Source organism: Amblyomma americanum, chromosome 7, assembly GCF_052857255.1.
Source record: "Amblyomma americanum isolate KBUSLIRL-KWMA chromosome 7, ASM5285725v1, whole genome shotgun sequence".
Taxonomy (NCBI): Eukaryota; Metazoa; Arthropoda; class Arachnida; order Ixodida; family Ixodidae; genus Amblyomma; species Amblyomma americanum.
In genome coordinates this window covers 24729977-24752822 of record NC_135503.1, presented here as the reverse complement: position 1 = coordinate 24752822, position 22846 = coordinate 24729977, and the positions used below count along the sequence as shown (strand labels likewise).

Sequence of the window (22846 nt, the reverse complement as noted above, 5' to 3'; positions counted from 1 at the left end):
CCATAATCATCACGTGATGCTTTTTTCCTAGTTTAGCTTTTTCCATGGCTGAGTAGACACTGGCAAGGATCCATAATGTAAACAACAGAAGACTCAGCCACAGTTGAGTACATAATGCATGCGCTGTCCTTACATGCCCACTGATTTGTCTGTATGTCTCTCCAGCAGTTCACACAGATTCCAACCAGCTGGACCAAGTCAATACCTTGCCCGAAATGGGTCTCGGCAAATGACAACATAACACAAGAAAAAATAGTGGAACCTATACTTTATAACAAAATATCTTCTCTCAGTATACAACAGGACTCAAGATATATTATATAAAAACTTAGAGTATGCTTTAAAACGGCGTGCATGTTGCATTGTAATCACATATTCATCAAAAGAGCACGGTGACCTCGGGGGGAACACAAGCTCCAAGCAGCACAAGCTCTGCTCAATGGAGCCAAAAAAGGCCCACGCACATTGTGGGCAGTCAGGCCACCATGTATGGCAGGCACCGGAAGTGTCGCAAGCACTGATGCGCCCTCTGACGATGCGGTCGTCACTTGGGGCCAGCGAGGGGCAATTTCTCCAGCGGGTCCAAGAGTGGCCCCGCTTCAAGCGAGGACCTCGGCTTTATCGTCGGTGTCACGCCCGTCTGGAGACGCTGCAGTGGACAATGTGTAAGAAAAACGGCGACGCAGCTTCAGTAGTTTTTTGCCCACAAGGCCACCACTCAATGCTGAACCTTCCCAGAGGGGAACAGAAAGACAGGAGAGGCCATGACTTTCCTCCTCGTGAAGATTTAGCAGAATAAGTCACCTCGTTAGAGAGCTTAGGTCCTGTGGCAGGGGGTACATCTTGGGAACCGTCCCCTTTCAATGCCAAAGGTGGCATGGCTCGTGCACATGCTCAAGAGTGTCAAATGAAATCAAGCATTGTATATAATGCCTACTGTAAGCAGACGATATACACAGTTTGATATCGAAGAAAACGAACATCATTCCAAAATGTAGTAGCACAATGAAGCATATTAAGGTATGGTAAGAAATGGGGGGTTTGATGTCTCAAAGCTGCACATAGGCTATGAGGGACGCTGTAGCGGAGGACTCCGAATTTTGTCCAACTGGGGCTATATAAAGTTCACTGACATCACACAGCACATATGGCCGTTTCTACATTTCATCTCCACCAAAACATAGCTGCTAGTATGACCATGCTTTGATCCCATGTCCTTGGGGTCAGCAGCAGAGCACCATAGCCACTAAGCCACTGCGCCGAGTTGAAGCATGCTAGGCAATGTATGAATTAAACAAATATATTTATGCGGGCTGTTAGATATAATGAAACAATGTGACAAATGGCTGCAGACCAGGTACAACCGTGACAAAGTAAGGAGGGGCACCCAACAGCCGGCAAGAACAGGCAAAACTGCCCTGCTGCATCATCAAATGTTGCACTTCTGAAGTCAACACCTTAGCATGCACATTTGCGCTTTTTTCGTGCTCACAGCCAAATCATCACAACAAGAGGTCAACTAACTCTAACCAAATGGTTCATTTCCCATGTTTTGAATGCAGAGTATCAGCAGAATAGCAGTGTATAAGTGCGAGTGCCTTAGTGACAGCTTTTTTCTTTTGTTTTTGGGTTTCATGCATTACAGTAGTAAGGTGCACAGTCGGTGAGCCGTTCATATGGCGTAGTTCTTGAATGGCTGTGAAAGAAGCTATTGCAGGTGCCTCTAAGATGCTAAAAGACTCACCCAGCAGCTATCAACCAAATGGGTATAGAGATGCACCAGCTGTTTGAGTGACGTGAACAGTCATAGTAAGAGATACGTCATCCATCCATGAGTGACTCCATGCCCTTCATAGACCACTAGGAGCTTAAACTGGAACAGATTATTTTCAATAATAATGATGACCAGCCTAATGCATTTGGAGCCTTCAACATTGTCTAATTTCTCACTCACTGCCCACCACTTGCACAGAAACAGATCTTAATTACAAATCATAAAGCATTTTTTAACAGTCATTATCTTTTTAATCACGATTCGTTATTATTAACAAGACAAGTCTGTAGTCTTATACATGGCTGAAGGTGTCGCATGTGATCGCGACTTCTTCAGAGCAATCCGGCCACATCTGACCAGAGTAAAAAAGATTATAATGCGTCCAGCGTGGTACACAAATGATGACAAATTGACTGCGAACCACAATAAATGTTAGAAAAAAAACCGTCCAGTCTCAAGTCATGTCACACCGATGATGATGACACCAACTCGATAAGAAAAAATCTTTGTGCATAGCGGGATTTGAACCACCATCCTTCCGTTCTGCAGCTGAGCGTGCTAACGACTACGCTACTTCCTCCCAACGCATATGTAGCTCTCCTTGTCTAGCGCAAGTACGCTGGAGAGTGTTTGCGGAAAGGCGTCGAATCAGACAGATGCCTCCCAAACGCCCTCCAGTGCCTCCAGCATTTAAGATTCACAAATAATTGTGCACTTAATCAATATCTTAAACACACATCAGTGACGCAAGCAGCAACACCGGACTAAAGGCTTTCACCTCACTGCACTTTAGGTCAACAAAGTGCACCCCTGAATTTTTTCACTTAGGTCCCGGTGTTCAAATCCAGTGTTCACTGATGTAAGCCGTTTGAATACCGATAATGGGTTAATGTCCATATATGCGGAATTGGTCATGCCTTACATTCATAGATTCTTGGAAGTCTTCCTGCCACTCCTGGTGCAGTGGTGAAGTGATGCACCACTGCCCTTCAGTGGCAGGTGCTGCCATTGGTGGGATCTGGTTTGCTTAGGCAGGGTTGTGACCCAGGTTGGCCTTCCCAAGCAGCCTCTCATGATTAAGTGAGGTGCGGCCTGACACGGTGGGCAGGTTGCTAAGTACATATATATATGCATAAATATATGGGCAGGTTACCCACCACCCGGTGGGCAGATGAGCAGCCTACCACAAAACATACTTTAGACAAATAGACAGACATACAAACACACAATGGCTAAATGTAGGGGATGGCCATAGTAAGTGCTAGCACGTTAAAACAGGACGGTTGGCAGTCTCTAATTTGTATGTTCGGTATTAACTGGCATCACGCTAGACCTGGCCACAAGGAAGGAAGAAATGTCAGAAAATGGGGTTCAATTTGAGGAATGGGAGTGGACAGGTTGGGCGTTGGTTAGTAGGGTGGCTGGGTGTGTGTTTGATGTCTTTGACTAATTCTCCCACTGTCGGGATTGAGAATTCTTGACACATAAATACGGTTCCTGTAGGGGGGAGGATCAGTTTATCTGGCCTGTGCCGTGAAAGTGGGGTAATATGTATTAACCGGGAACACTTTAAAATGTAGTAGAGTGTCACGACACTGTGCTATCTACCTAATCCCTGCAAAGTAAACAGCGAACGCTTCACCATCCTTCATGCGCTGCCGAATTGTGAGTGTGACTTGGTGGTTACGGTACCTCGCTGCAGCTTCCCTTGGAACGCTTCATTGAGGCACCCTAATGGTGGTTAAAAAACAGCGACCCCCAGCGGCCAGCACTGCATATCGCCAGCTTGTTTGCCGGAAGCGAGGAAAAAGACATGGCTGTGAGTACGAAAGCACGTGCATGTGGACAGTAAGGTCTCAACACCAGAAGTGCGACGTTACACGGCGCAGCGATGCAGTTTTGCCGGTTTTTGCCGCCTGTAGCGTGCTTCACACTACATTTTGTCATCGGCTGCTCCTCTGTGTGGAGTGCATGCACAGGCCAGTCTGCAAAGAAAGCAGCGTGAAGTAAAGTTGCCTTAGCACGCATGCTATAAGAAGTTACTGCCTCAGCCAGTCTGCACTAAAAATGCGATGGCTTGTGATGAATTGTGAAAAACGACCATAGGACAACGCTTATATGTCGATCTTGGATATATTAAGCTCAAAGAGGATCGTGAAATATTCGATTATCGCTAATTCGATATATAAGATATGCAGAGAGAGAGACCAGGGTGTACCGAAGCTTCCTGCAGCAGTGTGCCACACGCGAACGCAATGGTAGCGCGCTGCCGGCTGGATATCTAAGCCTAGCCTGCTTTGCACCGAAGCTGCACCGAGGAGTGCATTTGAACTAACTACCAGTAGTCGAGCTGATCCGGAGTTCCCGGGTTCCAACCCGACCACGGCGGCTGCGTTTTTATGGAGGAAAAACGCTAAGGCGCCTGTGTGCTGTGTGATGTCAGTGCACGTTAAAGATCCCCAGGTGGTCGAAATTATTCCGGAGCCCTCCACTACGGCACCTCTCTCTTCCTTTCTTCTTTCACTCCCTCCTTTACCCTTCCCTTACGGCATGGTTCAGGTGTCCAACGATATATGAGACAGATACTGCGCCATTTCCTTTCCACCCAAAACCAATTATTATTATTATTATTAACTAACTACCACTTAATACGAAAAGCGTAATCACTTGGTCGGTTTACTGTGAACGCCATCCATAATTTAACATTAAAATGAAGGTATTGCTGCTCTCCACAATGCAACACCTCAACATGCCGACAAGCAGGTCAGGCGAGAGCCGCCTCGCTTCAACGGCCGCGGGTCACTAAACACACACTGTTGCTATTCTTTATTTCCAGTAAGGACCACGGCCCCAAGAATGAAGCAAGAAAAACGTACTACATAGCTCTGTTGTCACAAGTCTGAACACGTCACCCCAAATGCGCCAGCACACAAAATTCGGCTGCCTCCTGAGCAGTTTCCCCTCCTCCTTTGTTGATTTTTGCACCCAATCACGTCCGATGTTCCTGTCATCATGCAATTTTAGTGTTTTCAGGTGGCCAATGCTGCCAGCTGGTGTTGAAGGCAGCTGTGCTTCCTCCTCATCGAGGCCGCATGCATGAAAAATAATCGTGGCAGCACCATTAGAAGTACTTAAGCAGGGGCACGGCACGTCCCTGCATATGGCACTATATTCGATAGGAATATCAAATATACCATACTGAATAAACCAGATTTGTCAAATACAATTTGATATATGCACACAGTAGTTCCATCCGTTGCACAGGATTTTCAGGAAAACGTTTTGAACATTTGATACAGACTGTAAATCAATATATTTAGGATCGATTACTTGTATGCTGCTGGGCGTGTCCAAATGCATCCAAAAAAACCACATTGGTTACACGCCACCACCTGAACTGGTGAGAGATGAACCTATGCTTCAATGACAGCAGTATATACCAAATGTCTCATTTTAAAGCAATATTCTATGATGAACCTTGTCCACAAGAGGATGTATAAATTCTGGCACTGATTTACTAGGCAAGACTTTTATTTCCACAAGCCTACTTACTACAAGCCCTTCATTTCTGTGCCTTTTTCTTACACTTAGCCAGTTTTCAGTGATAGGTCACAATCCATAAGCACAAATCCCTTTCTACTCAACACCATTGGCTAAGATGTGAATGATGTTCTCATTTTTAAAGCGGGCCAAGTACCCACTATAACAAACAAGTCAATGACCCCATCAAAAAGGACGAAGTAATTCTTATGCAGAATACATTTTTTTTTTTGTTATAATACCTCTTGCACCTTTAAAAAGGCCATTAGGGCGTCAGGCAAGGAGACACGATCTCGCCAATGACATTCACCGCCTGTTTACAGGAGGTATTCCGAGGCCTGAATTGGGAACAGTTGGGGATAAGAGTTAATGAAGAATACCTAAATCATCTGCGATTTGCTGATGACATTGCCTTGCCGAGTCACTCAGGAGGTGAACTGCAAATCATGATCAATGAGTTAGGCAAAGCAGAACGGTGGGTCTAAAAATTAGCATGCAGAAAACCAAAGTAATGTTCAACAGTCTGGCAAGGGAACATCAGTTCACAATTGGCGGAGAGGTGCTGGAAGTGGTAAAGGTCTACTTAGGGCAGGTAGTGACAGCTGATCCGGATCATGAGAGGGAAATAACCGGAAGGATAAGAATGAGGTGGAGCGCATATGCAGGTTCTCCCAGATCATGAATGGCAGTTTACCAAAATCCCTCAAGAGGAAAGTATACAACAATTGTATCTTACCAGTACTTATCTATGAGGCAGAAACTTCGAGGCTAACGAAAAGGGTTCAGCTTAAGTTAAGGACAGCACAGCGAGCCATGGAAAGAAAAATGATAGGTGTAACGTTAAGAGACCGGAAGCGGGCAGAGTGGGTGAGGGAACAAATGTAGGTTAATGACATTCTAGTCGAAATCAAGAGGAAGAAATGGGCTTGGGCAGGGCAGGTAATGCGAAGGCAGGATAACCGCAGGTCCTTAAAGGGTAACGGAGTGAATTCCAAGAGAAGGCAAGTGTAGCAGGGGGCGGCAGAAGGTTAGGCGGGCGGATGCGATTATGAAGATCGCAGGCATAGGGTGGGTGCAACTGGCAAAGGACAGGGTTAATTGGAGAGACATAGGAGAGGCCTTTGCCTTACAGTGGGCATAGTCAGGCTGATGATAGTGATGATGTAGCCGATCATACTTTTTCACACAATTTTCACCATTGCAATTATTTTGTGCACAGCATCGTAATGTTGACAAGTCTACCATCAACAAGCAATTCTTGCTATGATCACTTTTAAGAAGATGACAAACAAAGCTCAATACTGCCCCCGAAAGTAATAGCAACATCACTGTGTGTAACCTTGATTAATCATGGATGCTTATCACCTCGAAGAAATAGGAGTTTCTGCCAATATACAATTATAATGACAACTACCTTCACAGTGAAATAGTATATAGAAAAGGGAATGCAATATGTAGAAATTTGCAAGCTACATAAATTTGGCCCCAGGTCTGCACAACTGCAGGCTGTTCATACAGGCTTTTGAATTGTACACTTGAGACAAAATGAAGTAGCACTACTACCATCTGGTGAAAATCAAGTGAAGCATAAAGAGCACCTGAACATACAAACTACGCAACAACATATAAACAGTCAGGACAACTACACCACGTACTTGACCACAGCATCAAGCCATACACAGTCAAAAATCAATACATGTAGTCATCTTTTCTAGATGTTTTGGCCCATACACTTCCAAACATATAGTAAAATGCTCAACATGCTTTCCAGAAAGCAGTGGTGCCTTAGCAGCTCAAGGTCATTTCGCCATTTAAAATAAACATAAAAGAGAAACAGATGCTTCTACTGACTAGACTACCACAAAACAATATGAATATTTGAATACGCAAAAGCACAGATCTATTTAGGCATTATGAATTCAAGCATAGTTCAACTATGACCCAGCTGAATTCAGCAATTCAAGTGTTACAATCCAATTTACATGTAAGGCAGACAGCAATAATATAAACCTAAGAGCATTCTATCAGAAGTGAAGCAAGAAAAGTCACATTCACTATTGGCGCACCTTAAGAAGAGGGCCTTGAGCTGTGACCACATAGTAGACAGCATAAATGGGAATCATCAGCATGGACACCAGTGCCAGGAACCAGCCAATCATCTCGCCCCACCAGGGATAGAAGTAGGTCTTGGCATAGACGGGAGGCTTGTACTGAATGATGGACGATGCAAATATGGTCTGCAATGATGAAGTGTTAGGTGTTACTGCACCTTCAATTTAGTTCTAGATTTTAACGCAACTGATTCTGAAGGCAGAATAATGACATTGGCTCTAATACTGCTTCCCCTATGAGAACAGAAGATGGATTTTGCACGGTTTCTACCATTTGGAGATGGTCTGCTTTTACCCCAAGTGACATATGTTTTATTAATAGCATAGATAAAATGAACAGCCCTAGAAAGAGACTAGAGCGAGGGTAACTTTGTTTCAAAGTTAAACCTGATGTAGTCCTGCTACACAGAGTTTATAATAAAAGAGAGTAACATATTTGCAATATGTAGTTATCACCAAATCACAGTACAAGGTTATAGCAAATGACTTCTCCAACTTTTTCCTATCATACTCGAAATGAGAGCTTAAAGAAAACATGCACCGATTGAAAGAGTGGGGTTTAAGGGGTGATGTGGGTCTGAAAAACTTTTTTCTTATTTCTGGCACAATCCTGGCCATAACTACCATGAAAGTTTGCTTTTTTTTTGTGCAGAGCCTAAATATGCAAATAAATTTTATATAGATCAACAAGAATATAAATTATAAGGAGTACTGAGGCTTTAATTGGGCTCTCTGTTACAGGCTACTATTAGCCAAAAAATGTTTACAAACTATTAGCAATATTCACAGAGCCGGGATCGAACCCGCGTCTTTCGTTCCAGCAGTCGAGCACCACAACCACTGAGCCACCGCAGTGGCTTATTGTGCAGTAATGCTATTTTTACACTTGCCTCAGTGAAAATACATTGGAAAGAAATATATGAACAGAACATACAAAATGGTTGGCTGCTAATTTAGGAAAGCAACTAATTAAATTTAATGCATAATATAAAAGCTAGTAAAAATAGCATCATCGCACAGGCACATAAAGCTCTACTCCTCCTGAATATATTAATGCCAAGCACATTTCAATTGTCCAAGGCAAACCAGAGAAAAAGCCTGTAACGCACAGACTGTATTTGTAAAACCACGAACGGAGATAAAGTGCGAACTAATTGAGTTGTGGCAAATCGAGTCATGGGAAATCATCTGTAGCGTTGGCAGCGCTGCTCTGATGCCATCATGAAAGGCGTCAAAAGGAATGGCGAAAAACGAACTCTTGAAAGGTAGCGAAATGGTGGCGGTTGGGGAACAATTTTGGAATTGCGATTGTGTGAAGTGGAACATAATTCGAAGCTCGCGTTTCATTCTTCAGCCGCTTGACTCTCAAAATATTCAATTTTTCTATACTTTGGGATTGTTTAGAGCATGGATATTTGCGGAGATTAGAGTAGTCAGAAGTACATTTAGTGTGAAGAACCGGTCCTTGAAAAATGAGTTTTCTCGCAATTTTTTGCGATCTCAAGACTCAATCCCCCCCTTCAGCTACAAATGTTTACTGCCTGCTTCCATTTCTCAATTGAAGTCGAATATAATTTGGCTACTCATGTACTATGTGAGCTGTTGCTCTGGGTTCAAAGCAAAGAAAAAAGGAGAAATCAAGAAGATAATCAATCCCAATCCAGTCCATTCCAATTACGGGCAAAAATCAACTTGTAGAACAGTTTGGTATGGCACAGCATCACTCGAAAGACAGATGAATCACAATCCTCACCAACATTAATGACGGAAGCAGTAATGATAAGGCTGGCATAGGTTTCTCACCGAGACCAACCATAGATACATTAGTTCTGTACTCACAATGCAAAAGAAGGGTACAAACACCATCCATCCAGCACGAAAGAACCAGCTGGGTGCATGGCCAATCATCTCCTTCACATTGCTGGAAAACTTGTTCAAACCTGCAAAACATGAATAACACATTGTCACTATCAAAGGTGATAATAGACAAGCAAGCAGGCTCATGCTCAAGGCAGTATTTTTTGGGGTTAATGAAAGAAACTTGAATACAATGGCAGTGACAGAAAAATGCAGCATGCACTCATCAGGATCAAATTTTCAACAGCTTTCAGCTGCTCTGTGTTCAACCACGGTGCAGAACTATCACATATCATCTAGACTAGTCTTGAACACTGTAGGAGTACACCTGTATGTGTGTGATCATTTTCAAACAAACTATAACGTATACCGGTATATTGTAGTACCATGGGAACTATGTAAGCCCTAGTTATGTCCATAACATCACAAAGGCTTCTCCCATTTATCTCCAATTTGCCTTGTGCCAAGCAACTTGCAGCCATGTTATCCCAGCAAATTTCCTGATCTTCTCTGCCCACTGAACTTTCTGGTGTCCCTCAGAATCCGTACCGTTACCTTGAGAAATCATTGGTTATCAAGCGCAGCTGGCTACAAAATGGATATTTCAAACTCCCCTATGCAGAGCAGTGCCCGCTCAGGTGGCAGGATTCATCACACTACAAAACTGACTGGTGATCATGCAGCAAGTCCTCATGCCAAGGTTCGCACTTGTATCTCACACTAGTGTTATCTCGCACTCGTCAACATCACCATGGAAGATACAGTGGCGTGGAGGGTTGGTAGCCAGGTAGTCTTCATGCGTTCATGCCTCTCGCACCCATCGATAGTGCCCTAAAGCAGTAGCGCGAACAATTGTAGCCTTATAGTAACCATTTTGTGCCCATGTCGGCTGTCACGCACGTGGTGAAAACGGCGATAGCATTTGCAGTGATGTACCATTTTACAAACGACGCAGCTGTGATGCGAAGAAGCCACCCTATCTAGTGTGTGGCCTGCCACCGCAGCGCGCTGGTAGTGCTCTGCAGAGAAGCCAGCCTACCTGTTGCTCTTTTTTTTTTCTGCAACCTTCGCAATCGCCGAAAGCGCCTCCGAAACAGTGCTAAATGTTTGGAGAATGTACCCCCATTTCTCTAGTAAGGATCACCTGAGTTTCCGTCTGTTGACTATACCATGCTGCCCTTGAGTTTTTGACGAAATTTTATTATAACGAATTTCGGCTGTATTGAACTATTTTATGATTATCTACCGGTCCGCTATAATGAGGTTTGACTGTATTATTTATTTATTTATTCAAATACCCTAAAGGCCCCCTGGAGAGGGTATTACATCGGGGGGACACACGAAGCACTTTGACAACACTTTGCTCGAAACAGAAAAGAGAGAGAAAAAAAATACAGACATCATTTTGAAGTACAGTAATAAACAATAGCAACAACACTATAGTGCAAATAGAAAGCGTAAAAATTCAAACAACTGGGATTAAGAATACAAAAACTACGCAGAAAGAAAAAAGAATGGAAAAGAAACATCTAGAAAAATGCTATCTATGGAATTTTCCTTTCAATGCTTCGCTGCACTTTTCTCAATTTAACTTTGAGTTGTGTGGTTAGCTTTCCTTCAGAGGAACATCAGCAAGTTTCTATCAATAAACTGTCCTCAACATAGTTATGGTCTCTGCATATTTTCTTTTATACAGCGAGCTGTTTGGTATGGGTATATGGGGGTTAACCTCCCAAAGCAACACGGGCTAAGAGGGACACCACAGTGGAGGGCTCCCAACTAACTTAGACCTCCTGCGATTCTTTAACAGTACACAGGCGCCTTGTGAGGCGGCCACGAGAGCTGTTTTACGAGGTTATAGAGGAAGGGGCCTCCCGTGAGAAGCTTCAGAGTAGATCGCAGCAGCAGCGCACAGCTGGCACGACGTTATGCGAAGCAGCTGCTGAACAAGACAGAAGCAAAGACAAGCCAAGAGAGAGAAGTAGAAAAGAAAGAAAAAAAATGCACAGGCGATCATGCGATGCCATACAAATCCCGAGTTAGCAGTATTGGTTGTACATTTCGCTTTCACATTGATAGCCTTCCCAGTGTGTCTCTAACCTGGATTTCATCATCACTTTTTCGTTCCGTTGCTGTGATGGGCTTCCGGTGGATGAAGACCTCTCTGGAGGGTGGAGGGTTCTCACTCACACACACATGCAGGAATGGGTTTTTGTCAAAAAAAGACTACATTCCTAACACATTAAAAAAAAAGAAGAGAGAAAGGAGAAAAAGAAGAAGAGAGAAAGAACAGCAGCAGCAGCAAAACAAGAAAGTGTGGTAAACCCATGGGAACCAAGGAATTGATGTCAATGTACCATGACTCACCATAGAACCAAGAGACAGCCACGTCCTGGAAAAACACTATGAAGAGGAGAGTCATGCCAGACACAGCATAGGTGTCAACAAGTTGAAATAGATAGATGCCGCCCTGAAATGAAGAATGCCACAAAATTTTCTCAAAAAACATGGGGCAAATATTATACAATCCAGTAAAATCACAGTGTAGACCGCAAATGCTATGAAATACACAGAGAGCTAAACGCATGCTAGCCTTCAACCTACTTTTTAGAGTTCTTTCGTCAGCAAGGTTTCAGTAGGCTGACCGAAAACCCAGTGGTGTCTCTACTCTGGAATCATACAACTGCTCTTTGACCAATGAGAAACGCTAATTTTGTCATCCATCCGCGTCAATGTGCCAATGCCGAAGAGCCATCTGTGGTCATGTGACCAATGCTCGTGATCTGAGACCTTGGAAATAGTCCCTTTCTGGCTGGAGGGAGGGGAAGGGAATAACAAAGATATCATTCTCACTTCTTTACACCAAAAAGAAGGTGAAAAATTTCTGTATGGCGCATCAATGAATATACCTGAACACCTGAGAAGAAACTTCCAGGATCTAGGAAGAAAAGACAATCACTTCAGATCAATAATTCTCACAGCATGCGTCAATCTTAATTATAAATACGACAGTGTTCCACTTAAAAAGACATCATGTGTGCTCATTTCAGTTCCAAAACAAGAACTCTTCAAAAAGAAGCAGGCTTCCTTTTGTATGTATTTCCGGACAAGAACCCCCCCATCTCCCAAGCCTTGTCTACTAATTGCAACTCTGGGCAGAGAACGACTTTTAAGTGGGTCATTTTATATGCTAGTCTTAAATGTCTGCGCCCCTCTGTGGCTTCTACTTGGATTTGTACGTGCCCTGGAGTTTGGAAACAGCTGATCTAACCAACATGCTTAATCAATAATTCTCCATAAGAGCTGCCCTATTGATCACCAATCAGTTCAATCATTTTTCCAAGCCACTTCGGAGATCAAAATACAGCTCATTTTTCTTGCTGCTTAATTCTTAGCACGCGCAGAAAATGAGCTGGAAGAGTATAATGATATATAAAAGGCTATTACTCTCACACCGCACAGAAAAATGGAGGCAAGAAAAGAAAGAAGTGCAATCTTGGAAAACCAATTTTCAATTTTCTACAACATCACCTTGCAATTTTCAAAACTTTGACATCACAGAAAATGATACCTATTTTTATTTAAAAATTTGTTGAGCTAGGCTTACCGGCTTAGCGCATTAATCAGCAAAAGCCGTTATATCTTTGGTTTAGATAATTAGGCCTACATTTGTCCTTGGAATCTACATCGTCAGCCATAAGAGAAAGCCTAGCTGCTAATGCAAATCAGCAATATCTGATTTGGCCACCCATTGCCTCCTTTCTCTCCCTTAAACATAAAGAGGAGGATTCCCTCTCTTCACTTTGCTATCTGCCACATTTAGCAGGTGGTGGCCATTGAATTGAATTAAATTAACTTAAATTCAATCAATTAGGTTAAATTAAATCAATTCACTAAGTAATTAAGATGTTACAGCTGATGCTGTAGATTCCATGGCAGAATGCGGGGTTATATGGCTAAACCAAAGCTATAACAGCTTTCGCTTCAGTTAAGTGTTACCTAGTTAGTGTGTAACCTGCCACGTCACACTAAACTGTATTAATAGTTTGTGTTACTTACTACCGGATATAGCAGTAATTAAATTGCAGTAACTCGAGTAATGTTTCAAGCAACCTACAATGTAATAAATTACTTTTGGGGTGTAGTCATTCGGTAATGTAACGCATTACTCTCAGCCTGTAATTTTGCAGCAAAAGTAATTAATTACTGTAAAAATTACTTTGTTGGAAATGCGCCACTGTGGCTTCTTGTGTCTGCAGTTTCGGACTCGGTTTTCCCAGCTAGACTCCTTGAAAGAGGGAACAAAGCATAGCAAGGCTGTGCCACCCATTCAGCCGAGCTGTACACTCAGACCAGGGGCAATATAAGCACAGGTGAAATCAGTCAGTTTGGCACCAAGTGCAAGAAAGGCAAAGCTACGAAGATTTTTGGAATGCATACACACGCACATGCACCAACGCGCCGGCAGCTCCACAACAAGCTGTGTTCTACAAACGCACAAAAGCACTGCGAGAGCACAGAGGGGCCGCCCTGGCGCCGAGTCTAAAGGAAAGCTGTGTGCCTTCCAACACTGCACATAATGTACAATCATACATACAGTCATGTATACAATCGTCTATGGGAGGCAAAATGGGGCTCCGATCACTTTACTATAATCTGGGTTTTTACTATAACCAAATTTACTATAGCGGGGTTCTACTGTAGAAGAATGGGAGGTCCTGCTCGTGCTTTTTACCGTGGGACATCTTACTGTGCATTTTTTTGTGTAGTTTGATTTTGTAATAGCTGCCAGTAAACTTTAAACCTACCTGTGTGACCATGGTGAGCCCCAGGAGGAACTGGATGATGCAGAAAATGAGCGTCACCACTGGCCGGTTTCTCAGCAGCACAGGCCACACGTCGATAAGGCCAGCAATGAGGGCCTCGGCAGTGCAGAACTGCAGGACCATAAGGAGCCGATGCAGGTGCACATTACAAAGAAATGATTGCATCAGCCAAAAACTTGACGGTGCAAGAAAGCAGACACACAAGCAAGCAAAAACAAGACAAATGCCCATCCTGTCTATCCTTGCTTTTGTGCACATCCATTCTTATTGTAGATTAGAGCCAATTAACCCTGAAAAGGTTTTCAATACATGAATATTCAGATTATTATTGCATAACTTCGGGTACACTTCAGCGATCTAATTTTTCCAGCATCACTCTGTGTGGGGTCAATTAGTTCTCAGAACAGCATGCGTGTACTGGCATTGTTGGAAAGAAACAAGCAAAAACACAGCACTTTATGAAAGGAAAGGCTGAAGGTTGGCCTGAGATAGGCCCCATTACACTGCACTAAATGTAAGGCAAATGGGAAACCCATATCGTGGACCAGCGCAAAACGGACAACGGACCTATGAAAGAGAAGACGACAGCGCCCGTGCCGTCTTCTCTTTCCTAGGTTCGTTGTCCGTTTTGCGCTGGTCCACGATATGAATTACTTCTAACTTTCCCAACACAACATACTGTCAAACGGGAAAGTCAAATTCATAATAAGTGCACATAAGGAGAGAGAGGACACGGATAAGTGTCCGCACAAACTGGCAACTAGATGGCCTTTCTAGACGGGTGTCTTGTACTACTGTGCTCAATTAGAAGCCAAGAAGATTTAAAGTCTGGCCATGACCATAGTGCAATGACCTCAGTCAGCTACTAGTTATGCACACAAGTCAAGACAGCGGCTAACATCTCCTCTTGGACACACACTGGGACAAGTGGTAGATATATAATCGAAATATTTTGGTAGCTGGCAGGAATCACATGCTGGAGGGCACTGGACATGGTCAGATTGAAGCCTTCTCCATGCCACCATCATCATCATAACCAAGGTTATCATCATCATCATTAACAAAAACTTCTCCCAGTGCTCTCCAAACATTCCTGTCTTGTGCTAATTGCAGCCACCTTACCCCCACAAACTTCCTAATCTCATCTGCCCATACGACTGTACCTTTGCTGCATTTAACTTTTCTTGGAATCCATTCCACCACCCTGAGGGACCATTGGCTATCTACTTTTGCACTACATGCCCTGCCCGTGTCCATTTCTTCTTGATTTCTGCTAGGATACTAATAATTCACTCTGATCTCTTCCTGTCTCTTTAATGTTACCCCTACAATTCTCCTTTCCAAATCTCTCTGTGCTGTTTGGAATTTCAATCACGGTTTTTTAAACCCCTGCAATATATGTTGCATACTAGTAAATGGGTATTGCAGGGACCTGTCCAGTTGATGGGGGCCCACAAATCTCGCATTCTCCGGTTGGCTTGATTTGGTTGTCTACAGTGCTTAGTGGCTCCAAAAAAAGGAAAGTCTAGTTCCAAGGCCTACCAGTATAATACTCCTGGAGCTGATCTCAAGCCTGTGCACTATTTTTCAGCAACAGAGCCCTCAGTCGTTCAAAGCTAATGTAAATGCAAGAAAAGTAGCACAACTACCAAAATGAAAACAGGCACAAAACTAAGTCAGAAATAAGGATCCAAGTCAGAAGTTCTCTAAGAAGAATTCTACTCATAACATTATTACTCTCATTACACATCGCAATTCACATTTCTTGGTGTTAAATTTTTATAAGTACACTGCAAAGAGTGCCTTGCCAAGTGCAAAGCGCATTACAGCTCGTATATCTCGTGGCTGCATGCATAACTGCAGTAAATACAGTAAAAGCTAGTTAATTCGAACTTCACGGGACCGGGAAAAAAGTTCGAATTATCTGATGTTCAAATTACCGAATGGCCTCAAAAAAACTGACAAGAACCATTTGCATTACAGTATATGTACCATATTTAGGGCGACCCAGATGGAGTGAACTTGTGCTGCGGATTTTGAGCGGCACGGCGGAACGCCGAAAATGGGCAGCTGCCGCCAGGATTTAGAAACGGCGTGATTCTATATGCTTTGTAAAATGCTGAAAAGAACAGCTGTGCATTTACAATTAAGCTATTATTTAATCAATGACGACAAAGAGGACGAATTATTCTTTATGACCCCTTTCTGAACCAAAATAGTTAACCTCTTTGAACCGCTCACGCTTCCTAACGTCAACCGACGTGTAGCAGCTAAGCCTAGCAGCTTTCAAAATCCAGAAGCATTCTGAAAATCTGGAGCGTTTCATCGCTAAAATTTTGTGCTGCGGGCATCTTCAGACAAAGCGAGAGCTTTGTGCGACTTTTGTTTGCCGTGAACATGAGGCACAGTGTAGCAGCAACGACGAGTTCGTGGTGAAGCGAGAAGCCGCTTCGGCAGGCGCAGCCATGTTGTAGAAGCGGGCGGAAGTAAGACGCTGTCGCGCCCTGACTGGTCCGCGCTGAAAGCCCACGTTGGCCGCTTCCAGCCAGTGGCTGACCGCCGGGCTACAGTGTTCTAGAAGGTTCTAGAAGACTGTAGCCGAGCGATGCTAAAAGCCGGCGTCATGATCGCGGCTGATCGCATGCTTCCGTTGGCGACTGTTTGGTGGAAGGATGGACGACACTCACAAAGAAAAAAAAAAGCTTTTCGCCAGTAATTTGTAGTGCCCGTCTGAAGTGATAGCCTTTCATGGGCGTTGGCTGGGACCGCACTGACAGTACTTATCCGTATTTCTGAATTAATAGGGCTCAAATTAAAGAGTATTTAGTTGCGAGTTTTGGAGGCTGCGCGGAAATGAGGGTACGCAGCCGCCACCGCGGCCGCCAACCAGTACCCTCCGGCGCCGCCAGCCGCCGCGCCGGTGATGGTGCCATTTAGGGTTTACCCACTCTTCCGCGGTTTTATCTGGTTCCATCTTCTGTCCCCATTTAGGATGCGCACAGCCTCTAGCTATGCGGAGGTGCTTCTTTTTATTTGGCCATGTGCTGTGTGCCAAGCCACTCAGACGCGGCAGCGCGTAGTTCGAATTATCTGCAGCGGAACCGACTCGCTTTCGAATTAACGGGATTTTTTATACAGATCTCTATGGAGCTTGGCCGGACCAAGTAGCGTAGCTCGAATTATCCGAAAATTCGAATTATCGAGGTTCGAATTAACGAGCTTTCACTGTATAAGACAATAAAGAGGACTTAATGGCAGCACTGAATGAGAGCGGCCCTTATGTCTAACACCAGGCTCTCCTCCAATGCCACCAGAACTGACCTGGCTGTCAATCCCTACCACAAGCAGCATCAGGAAGAACAGCACCGACCAGACTGGTGCTGCTGGCATCTTGGACACAACCTCGGGGTATGCCAGAAATGCCAGGCCTGGTCCTGAAATGTTTTCCACCATGCAGTGGAGCAGCTTATAGAACAGATGTCCCATTTGACAGCAGTCAGTAACATCAAGAAAAACACGGTAAAAGGTAGCAGGCCAAATAAGAACACTCAGTAAAGAAGGGGTCCTATCTATGGGCCCACGAAACCCCAACAGCTTTCAACAGTGCCTGAAGAATCCTGCATATCTTGGCTTATGTCTCTTCTTGCCTGACAGGCATGCACAAAAGAGATTGCAGATTCTCTGCCCCTGAATATACTGTTACGGGAAAATACTATTTACATTTACTTACAAGCATTAGGGGTTTAGAATGAAGAGTTCCTAGCAGGAAGCACCAAGGCGAACAGGGAGCCACATAAACCTCTTCTACTTCGTTTGTCCTTTCACGCGAGAGGCCACTTCATCTTCCACATCCACTTTGTTGTAACAATATGATAAACGATTGACCGTACAGTGAAATAGTCCGCTATGAGCAATTACAGTACGGTCAGTACCAGAACAAGGCGGGGTAAAAGAAAAGGGGAAGGTTGCATGCATCGATTCAAGTGCTTGGGAAAATAAAAAAAAAGTGCTCCGAAAAACTCGAGGGTTACACCGAAACCAGCTTGAGAAACATTGGAGTGGAACATAGAGACTATGTTGCAGGTTAAATTCATTACCCAAGCTTCGTTCGAAAGTGAAAAAAAGCAAGCAAGCAAAAGTGAAGGTAACAAAGACAGCACTTTCACTCACCTGAGCGAAACACGTCGCTCACCTGGCGACCAGTCAAGTGTGCCAGGTGACCCAGCACCGAGAAAATGACCACACCAGCCACAATGCTTGTCATTGGGTTCACCACGCATAGCACCATCGAGTCCCTGCACATCGTCATTCAGGTAAGCATTTCAGGTAAGGGCATCATTAAACATAGTCTAACTACAACCAAATTCAAATTCCCACGCAGCACCCATTCCGTACAGGTTTCTTCAAGACTTTGCTTGTAAATTCTAGAACCTGTTGTCAAAAGAATAAATTTACATCTATTCTACAGCTGTGCAAGCTCAGTTGACAGCCCTGATTAAATCGTTTTCTTTTGTCCTGTTTTCTTACAGCAAAGGCTGTTTCATTAGCAGCTGATCTTTTATTGTCCCGCAGTTCTGTTCCTATGCAGGATTTGAAGTTATAATCTACTCCATGTTGCCAACTTACCTTAGATTGTTTTCTTGTGAATAAGTATATGCAATGCCTGCACCTCTCTATATTTTAAAGGGCTAAAGGATTCTTCTGGCCTACTCATTAATAAAATGCCTAAAGTCTGGACAAACCAAGTTCAGCAAAGCACCATCCAAGAGTTAGTAAGGCATCGTGCACAACCAACTGCTGCAATGCTTAGCAAAAGGCCCATAGCCCAACAAAAAACAACACGTTCATACCACTCAGGTGCCCACTGTCCCCCAGCTAATTTTATAGCAAAAATTGCAGTGCAGTCAGCTTTTGGCAGTTATCATGCTTCTGCAGCATACTGCATATCCCTGAAAGGAATCTTTACCAGTGCCACATGAAAAAAGATAATTTTGCCACTTCAGCCAGAGCAAGTGCACACCATTTGTGCTATGGGGAGGCTAGAACTACAGCCGAATCTCGATATAATGAACACAGATATTACGTATTACAGGCTATTTTTAACTCTTCCTAAATATTTGTGACAATAAACAAGTAATTTTTACTTTATATAACAAACACGATTGGCTACAAAACGGATATACCAAACTCTCCAGCGCCACGCGTTACCCGCAGAGTTGGCGGGCAGCAGGCTTCGCACCATCACACAAGTGGCGTGGTGGTGCGGCAAGTGGTTGTGCCAAGGTTCGCACTTTTATCCCACAACAGTGTTCTTATTTCGCACACGCCAACAACGCCATGTAAGATATAGAGGTATGGAGGGCTGGTAGCCGGGCAGCCGGCACGCATTCATGCCTCTCGCTCCCGTCGACAGCACTCCAGAAGCAGCGGCCTGGACGGTTTAAGCCTTGCAGTAACCATCCTACGCCCATGTCTGCTCTCACGGAGGTGGTGAAAGCGGTTTGCTTTTGCTACAACGTACCGTTTAACCCGCGACACAGCTGTGATGCGGGAAAGCCACCCAAACTGTACTTTTTGACCTGCCTTTTGTGCAAGTTGACAGTGCTGTGCGAAGAACCCAACCTAACACACATTTGGCGCTTGTTTTGTCGCGGCCTCTGCAATCGCCGTGAGAGCCTTCAAAACAACGTTAAAACTTCCTGAAAAGGTCTGTCCCTACTCTCCGGTAAGGGCCGCCTAAGTTGCCGTCCCTTCATTGACTTAATACTTCACTGTTGCGTGCGTTTCTGACCAAAATTTATGATACGAATTTCAGTTATATCAAACTATTTTAAAATTATGTGCCTGTTTGCAGTGTTTGAAGTCTGTTTGAAGAAGTTTGAAGAGACCCCATCGAATGGGGTCTCTAGTGATTCAAGCCCAGGTGGAGAGAAAAATAGAGAGAAAGTGGCTGGCAGCCTGTTTTACACATCGTTTTATTCAAACGAGTGAAAACATTTTTAAAGGTGCTTGCGCGCTCAATTTATGACAGAGACCTGGAGCAAGTAACCCCATGCACTGCTAGTGTGCTCTGTTTTGTTGAGTAACCCTGGAGCTGAGTAGCTAGCTTTGGACTGACTCGTGGTGGGAGTGCACAAGTTTCCCTTTTTTTTCCAGCCTTTATGTAGTGCCGCTGACTTTTCATTTTTCTCCGTCTAGGGTATTAGAAAACATGTTTATGATTCTTACCACAAATCACGTTGAAATTTTTGAAACGATAAAAAAGAAATGTTCCAAACACCATTGGATAAAAAAAAGGTTTTGTGCTTCGGATTTATGCAGTCCCTAAATTCTAATGCAGGGGTCTCAGATTCCTTGTTTGAGAGGGGTCTAAGAAACACCCCAAGTCCTCTAAGCCCTGCCCGTTCGCTACAACGAGGTTCGGCTGTATTTTCTTAGAGTACTCGGGAGGCATACTCAAATACTGCCTGGGGTGAGTAAAATGCATCTGGATGTAACGCAACAGGTAGAGACCAACCTGAAAAAGTCGTGGTTGAACTTGTTATAGCTGCCCAGAGCGATGACCGAGCCAAAGCCGATGCCAAATGTATAGAACACCTGGGTGCCAGCTGCTATCCACACCTGGAGTCAAACGATAACACTCGGTTTGCATATAATGCTGCAGGATACCAGAGATTAAAAGGCTCAAGCATTTGGAGCTGGCAGAGTTTAAATAAATACTCCTTGAGCCAGAGTCCCGCCAATGCTTACACCCTTATGCACTAGAGCATTCCAGCAGCAAATTCAGCAACTGGTAAACCATGCATTCAATGGATATTGGTGGGTATTTTATAAGCATTGGACTGTTTTGTCACATAAATTCCTTCGATGTTTGTGAGAAGACAAGTTAACAAAAAAATAACATTTTTTTGCTGAAAAGATGAGTGATGACTGACCTTGTGAATGTCCATTGGCTCTTTTCATGTCAATCTAGGTTAAGGCTGAACAGCACGTTTCTTCTTGATACTCCTTCCTTCTCTTTCATCCTCTGTTTTTTCCTTCCCTCCCAGCATAGTCATGAAACAGTTTCTACACACATAACCTCTTTCACCTCGTCAATTTTTTTGTGTTCTAGCCTCCTTACAAAACCTGTGATAACAGTGTTCCAAATAAATATGCAAGTATCTGACGGTGATATCTACCATAGTGGCTCAGTGCCTATGGCATATGAATGTTTGAGCACGAGTTAATGGGTTTGATCCAACTGCGGCAGCCATATTTCAGCGGAAGCAAAATGCAAAAACGCCCATCTACTGAGATTTTGCCGTGTGTTATGCTGCTGTCACACGGGCACTTCCAATCTCAATATGCAATACAACTACACATTCCCAGTCGATCCCAAACAACAAGTTCGCCAGCTAAATGACAGCTGGCACTGCAAACACGCATACCTGTTGCAAAAGTGGCAGCATATAAATGGTTCTGTAAGCAAATAAAAGTAAATTATGGTTTTGATGAAAACTTTCGTGGCTACAAATGGTTCCACTACAGACACAGGCAAAATACTTTACTACCAGCCCATGCACGTGGATGCTACATTTGCACTTGTGTGCTTGTTCACTACAAGTACCAAGCCAGGCATGCGATGTTGAAAGTTTTGCAATTTCAGAAATCGAGCCGCACTGAATAAATGTTACTTTAAAATTTCATAGCATTTCTGGAATATCTTTCGGTGCCATATTTAGTCAGGGTTTGAATGTTTTCTGACCATGAGCGCAGTAGCCCTCGACTGGAATCAAAAAGTTTGGTTGCCCTTCAGAACCCAGTTTGGCGTAGAGCAGGATTGATCTCAATCACAACTGAATTGGCAGTAAAGCAATGCCAGATCTGCACTGAGTTCAATCCCAATCAACTCGATCACGATTGAAAATGCCTGTGCGACAGCAGTATGCATTTACTGTGCGATGCATTGACATTGCCCAGTACACGGGACTCTAGCCTTTCGCTTCCACCGAAATGAGACTGCCACAGCCAGAATCAAACCCGCATCTTTTGAGTCAGCACCAGAGCACCACAACCACTGAACCATCATGGTGGTTTCCTTTTCAGTGAATAAAGGAGGTAAAAAACATCAGCATACATATGGGTCGAGAAGCTTCTCCCACTGGGGTGTCACATAGTAGAGAAGACCCATGTCAGCACCTGGCAGGGTCACCCCTCGCACCAACAACACCAGCAGGGTCACATATGGGAACAGGGCTGTGCACCAGATGATCTGCAGCCCACAAATCAGACATTCTGCTTCAACACTCAAACTGATGATAATGATGACGCAAGGTCACCTTGGCTAGAGTGCCATAGCTAGTGTGTTTTAGTCGGCACGAGATTGTGCCAAAGGCTCATTTTTACCAAGCGCTTGTCCCTAGAGAAGCTGACCAGCAGGCCAGGAGAAAGCTCACACAGACTGAAAAACCAGTGGGCATCCCACAGCAGTGGGAACCAAACCCCACACCTCCCACATATGAGGCACATGCTCAAGCTACTGGGCCGCCACTGCGATTTGACACAGCCATTGCTAACAGTAGGGCAAGCACCAACTCTGTTCGAAAATCACATGATCTCTGCCCAGCACTCCATACCAATGACATTTTTGTTAACCAGTGATTGTTCCTTGAAGTGCCTGCTTCGATTACCTAGAAAAAGGTCTGACAGCAACTCGAACCTCATGTGCTCTTCTTTTATGCATGGAATGCTTCAAA

At 44.0% G+C, this 22846-nt stretch overlaps 1 protein-coding gene across 6 annotated transcripts in view; it reads right to left on the bottom strand.

The window, feature by feature from the left end:
* Nucleotides 1-250: 250 nt before the first annotated feature.
* Nucleotides 251-22846, bottom strand: part of LOC144098707 (sodium- and chloride-dependent GABA transporter 1-like) — a 37213-nt gene continuing 14617 nt past the window's right edge. For 4 of the 6 annotated variants that reach the window (XM_077631533.1, XM_077631532.1, XM_077631536.1 and 1 more), the window contains 9 exons: nucleotides 22228-22362; nucleotides 20626-20729; nucleotides 18279-18403; nucleotides 17430-17542; nucleotides 14091-14219; nucleotides 11650-11752; nucleotides 9265-9365; nucleotides 7381-7551; nucleotides 251-649 (listed from right to left, as the gene is read on the bottom strand). In XM_077631533.1, the coding sequence (XP_077487659.1) occupies nucleotides 545-649; nucleotides 7381-7551; nucleotides 9265-9365; nucleotides 11650-11752; nucleotides 14091-14219; nucleotides 17430-17542; nucleotides 18279-18403; nucleotides 20626-20729; nucleotides 22228-22362 (1086 nt within the window). In that variant the 3' untranslated portion in view covers nucleotides 251-544. Of the gene's footprint in view, nucleotides 650-5694; nucleotides 5752-7380; nucleotides 7552-9264; nucleotides 9366-11649; nucleotides 11753-14090; nucleotides 14220-17429; nucleotides 17543-18278; nucleotides 18404-20625; nucleotides 20730-22227; nucleotides 22363-22846 lie in introns of all 6 variants that reach the window. The other 2 variants (XM_077631537.1, XM_077631538.1) reach the window with 2 other exon arrangements.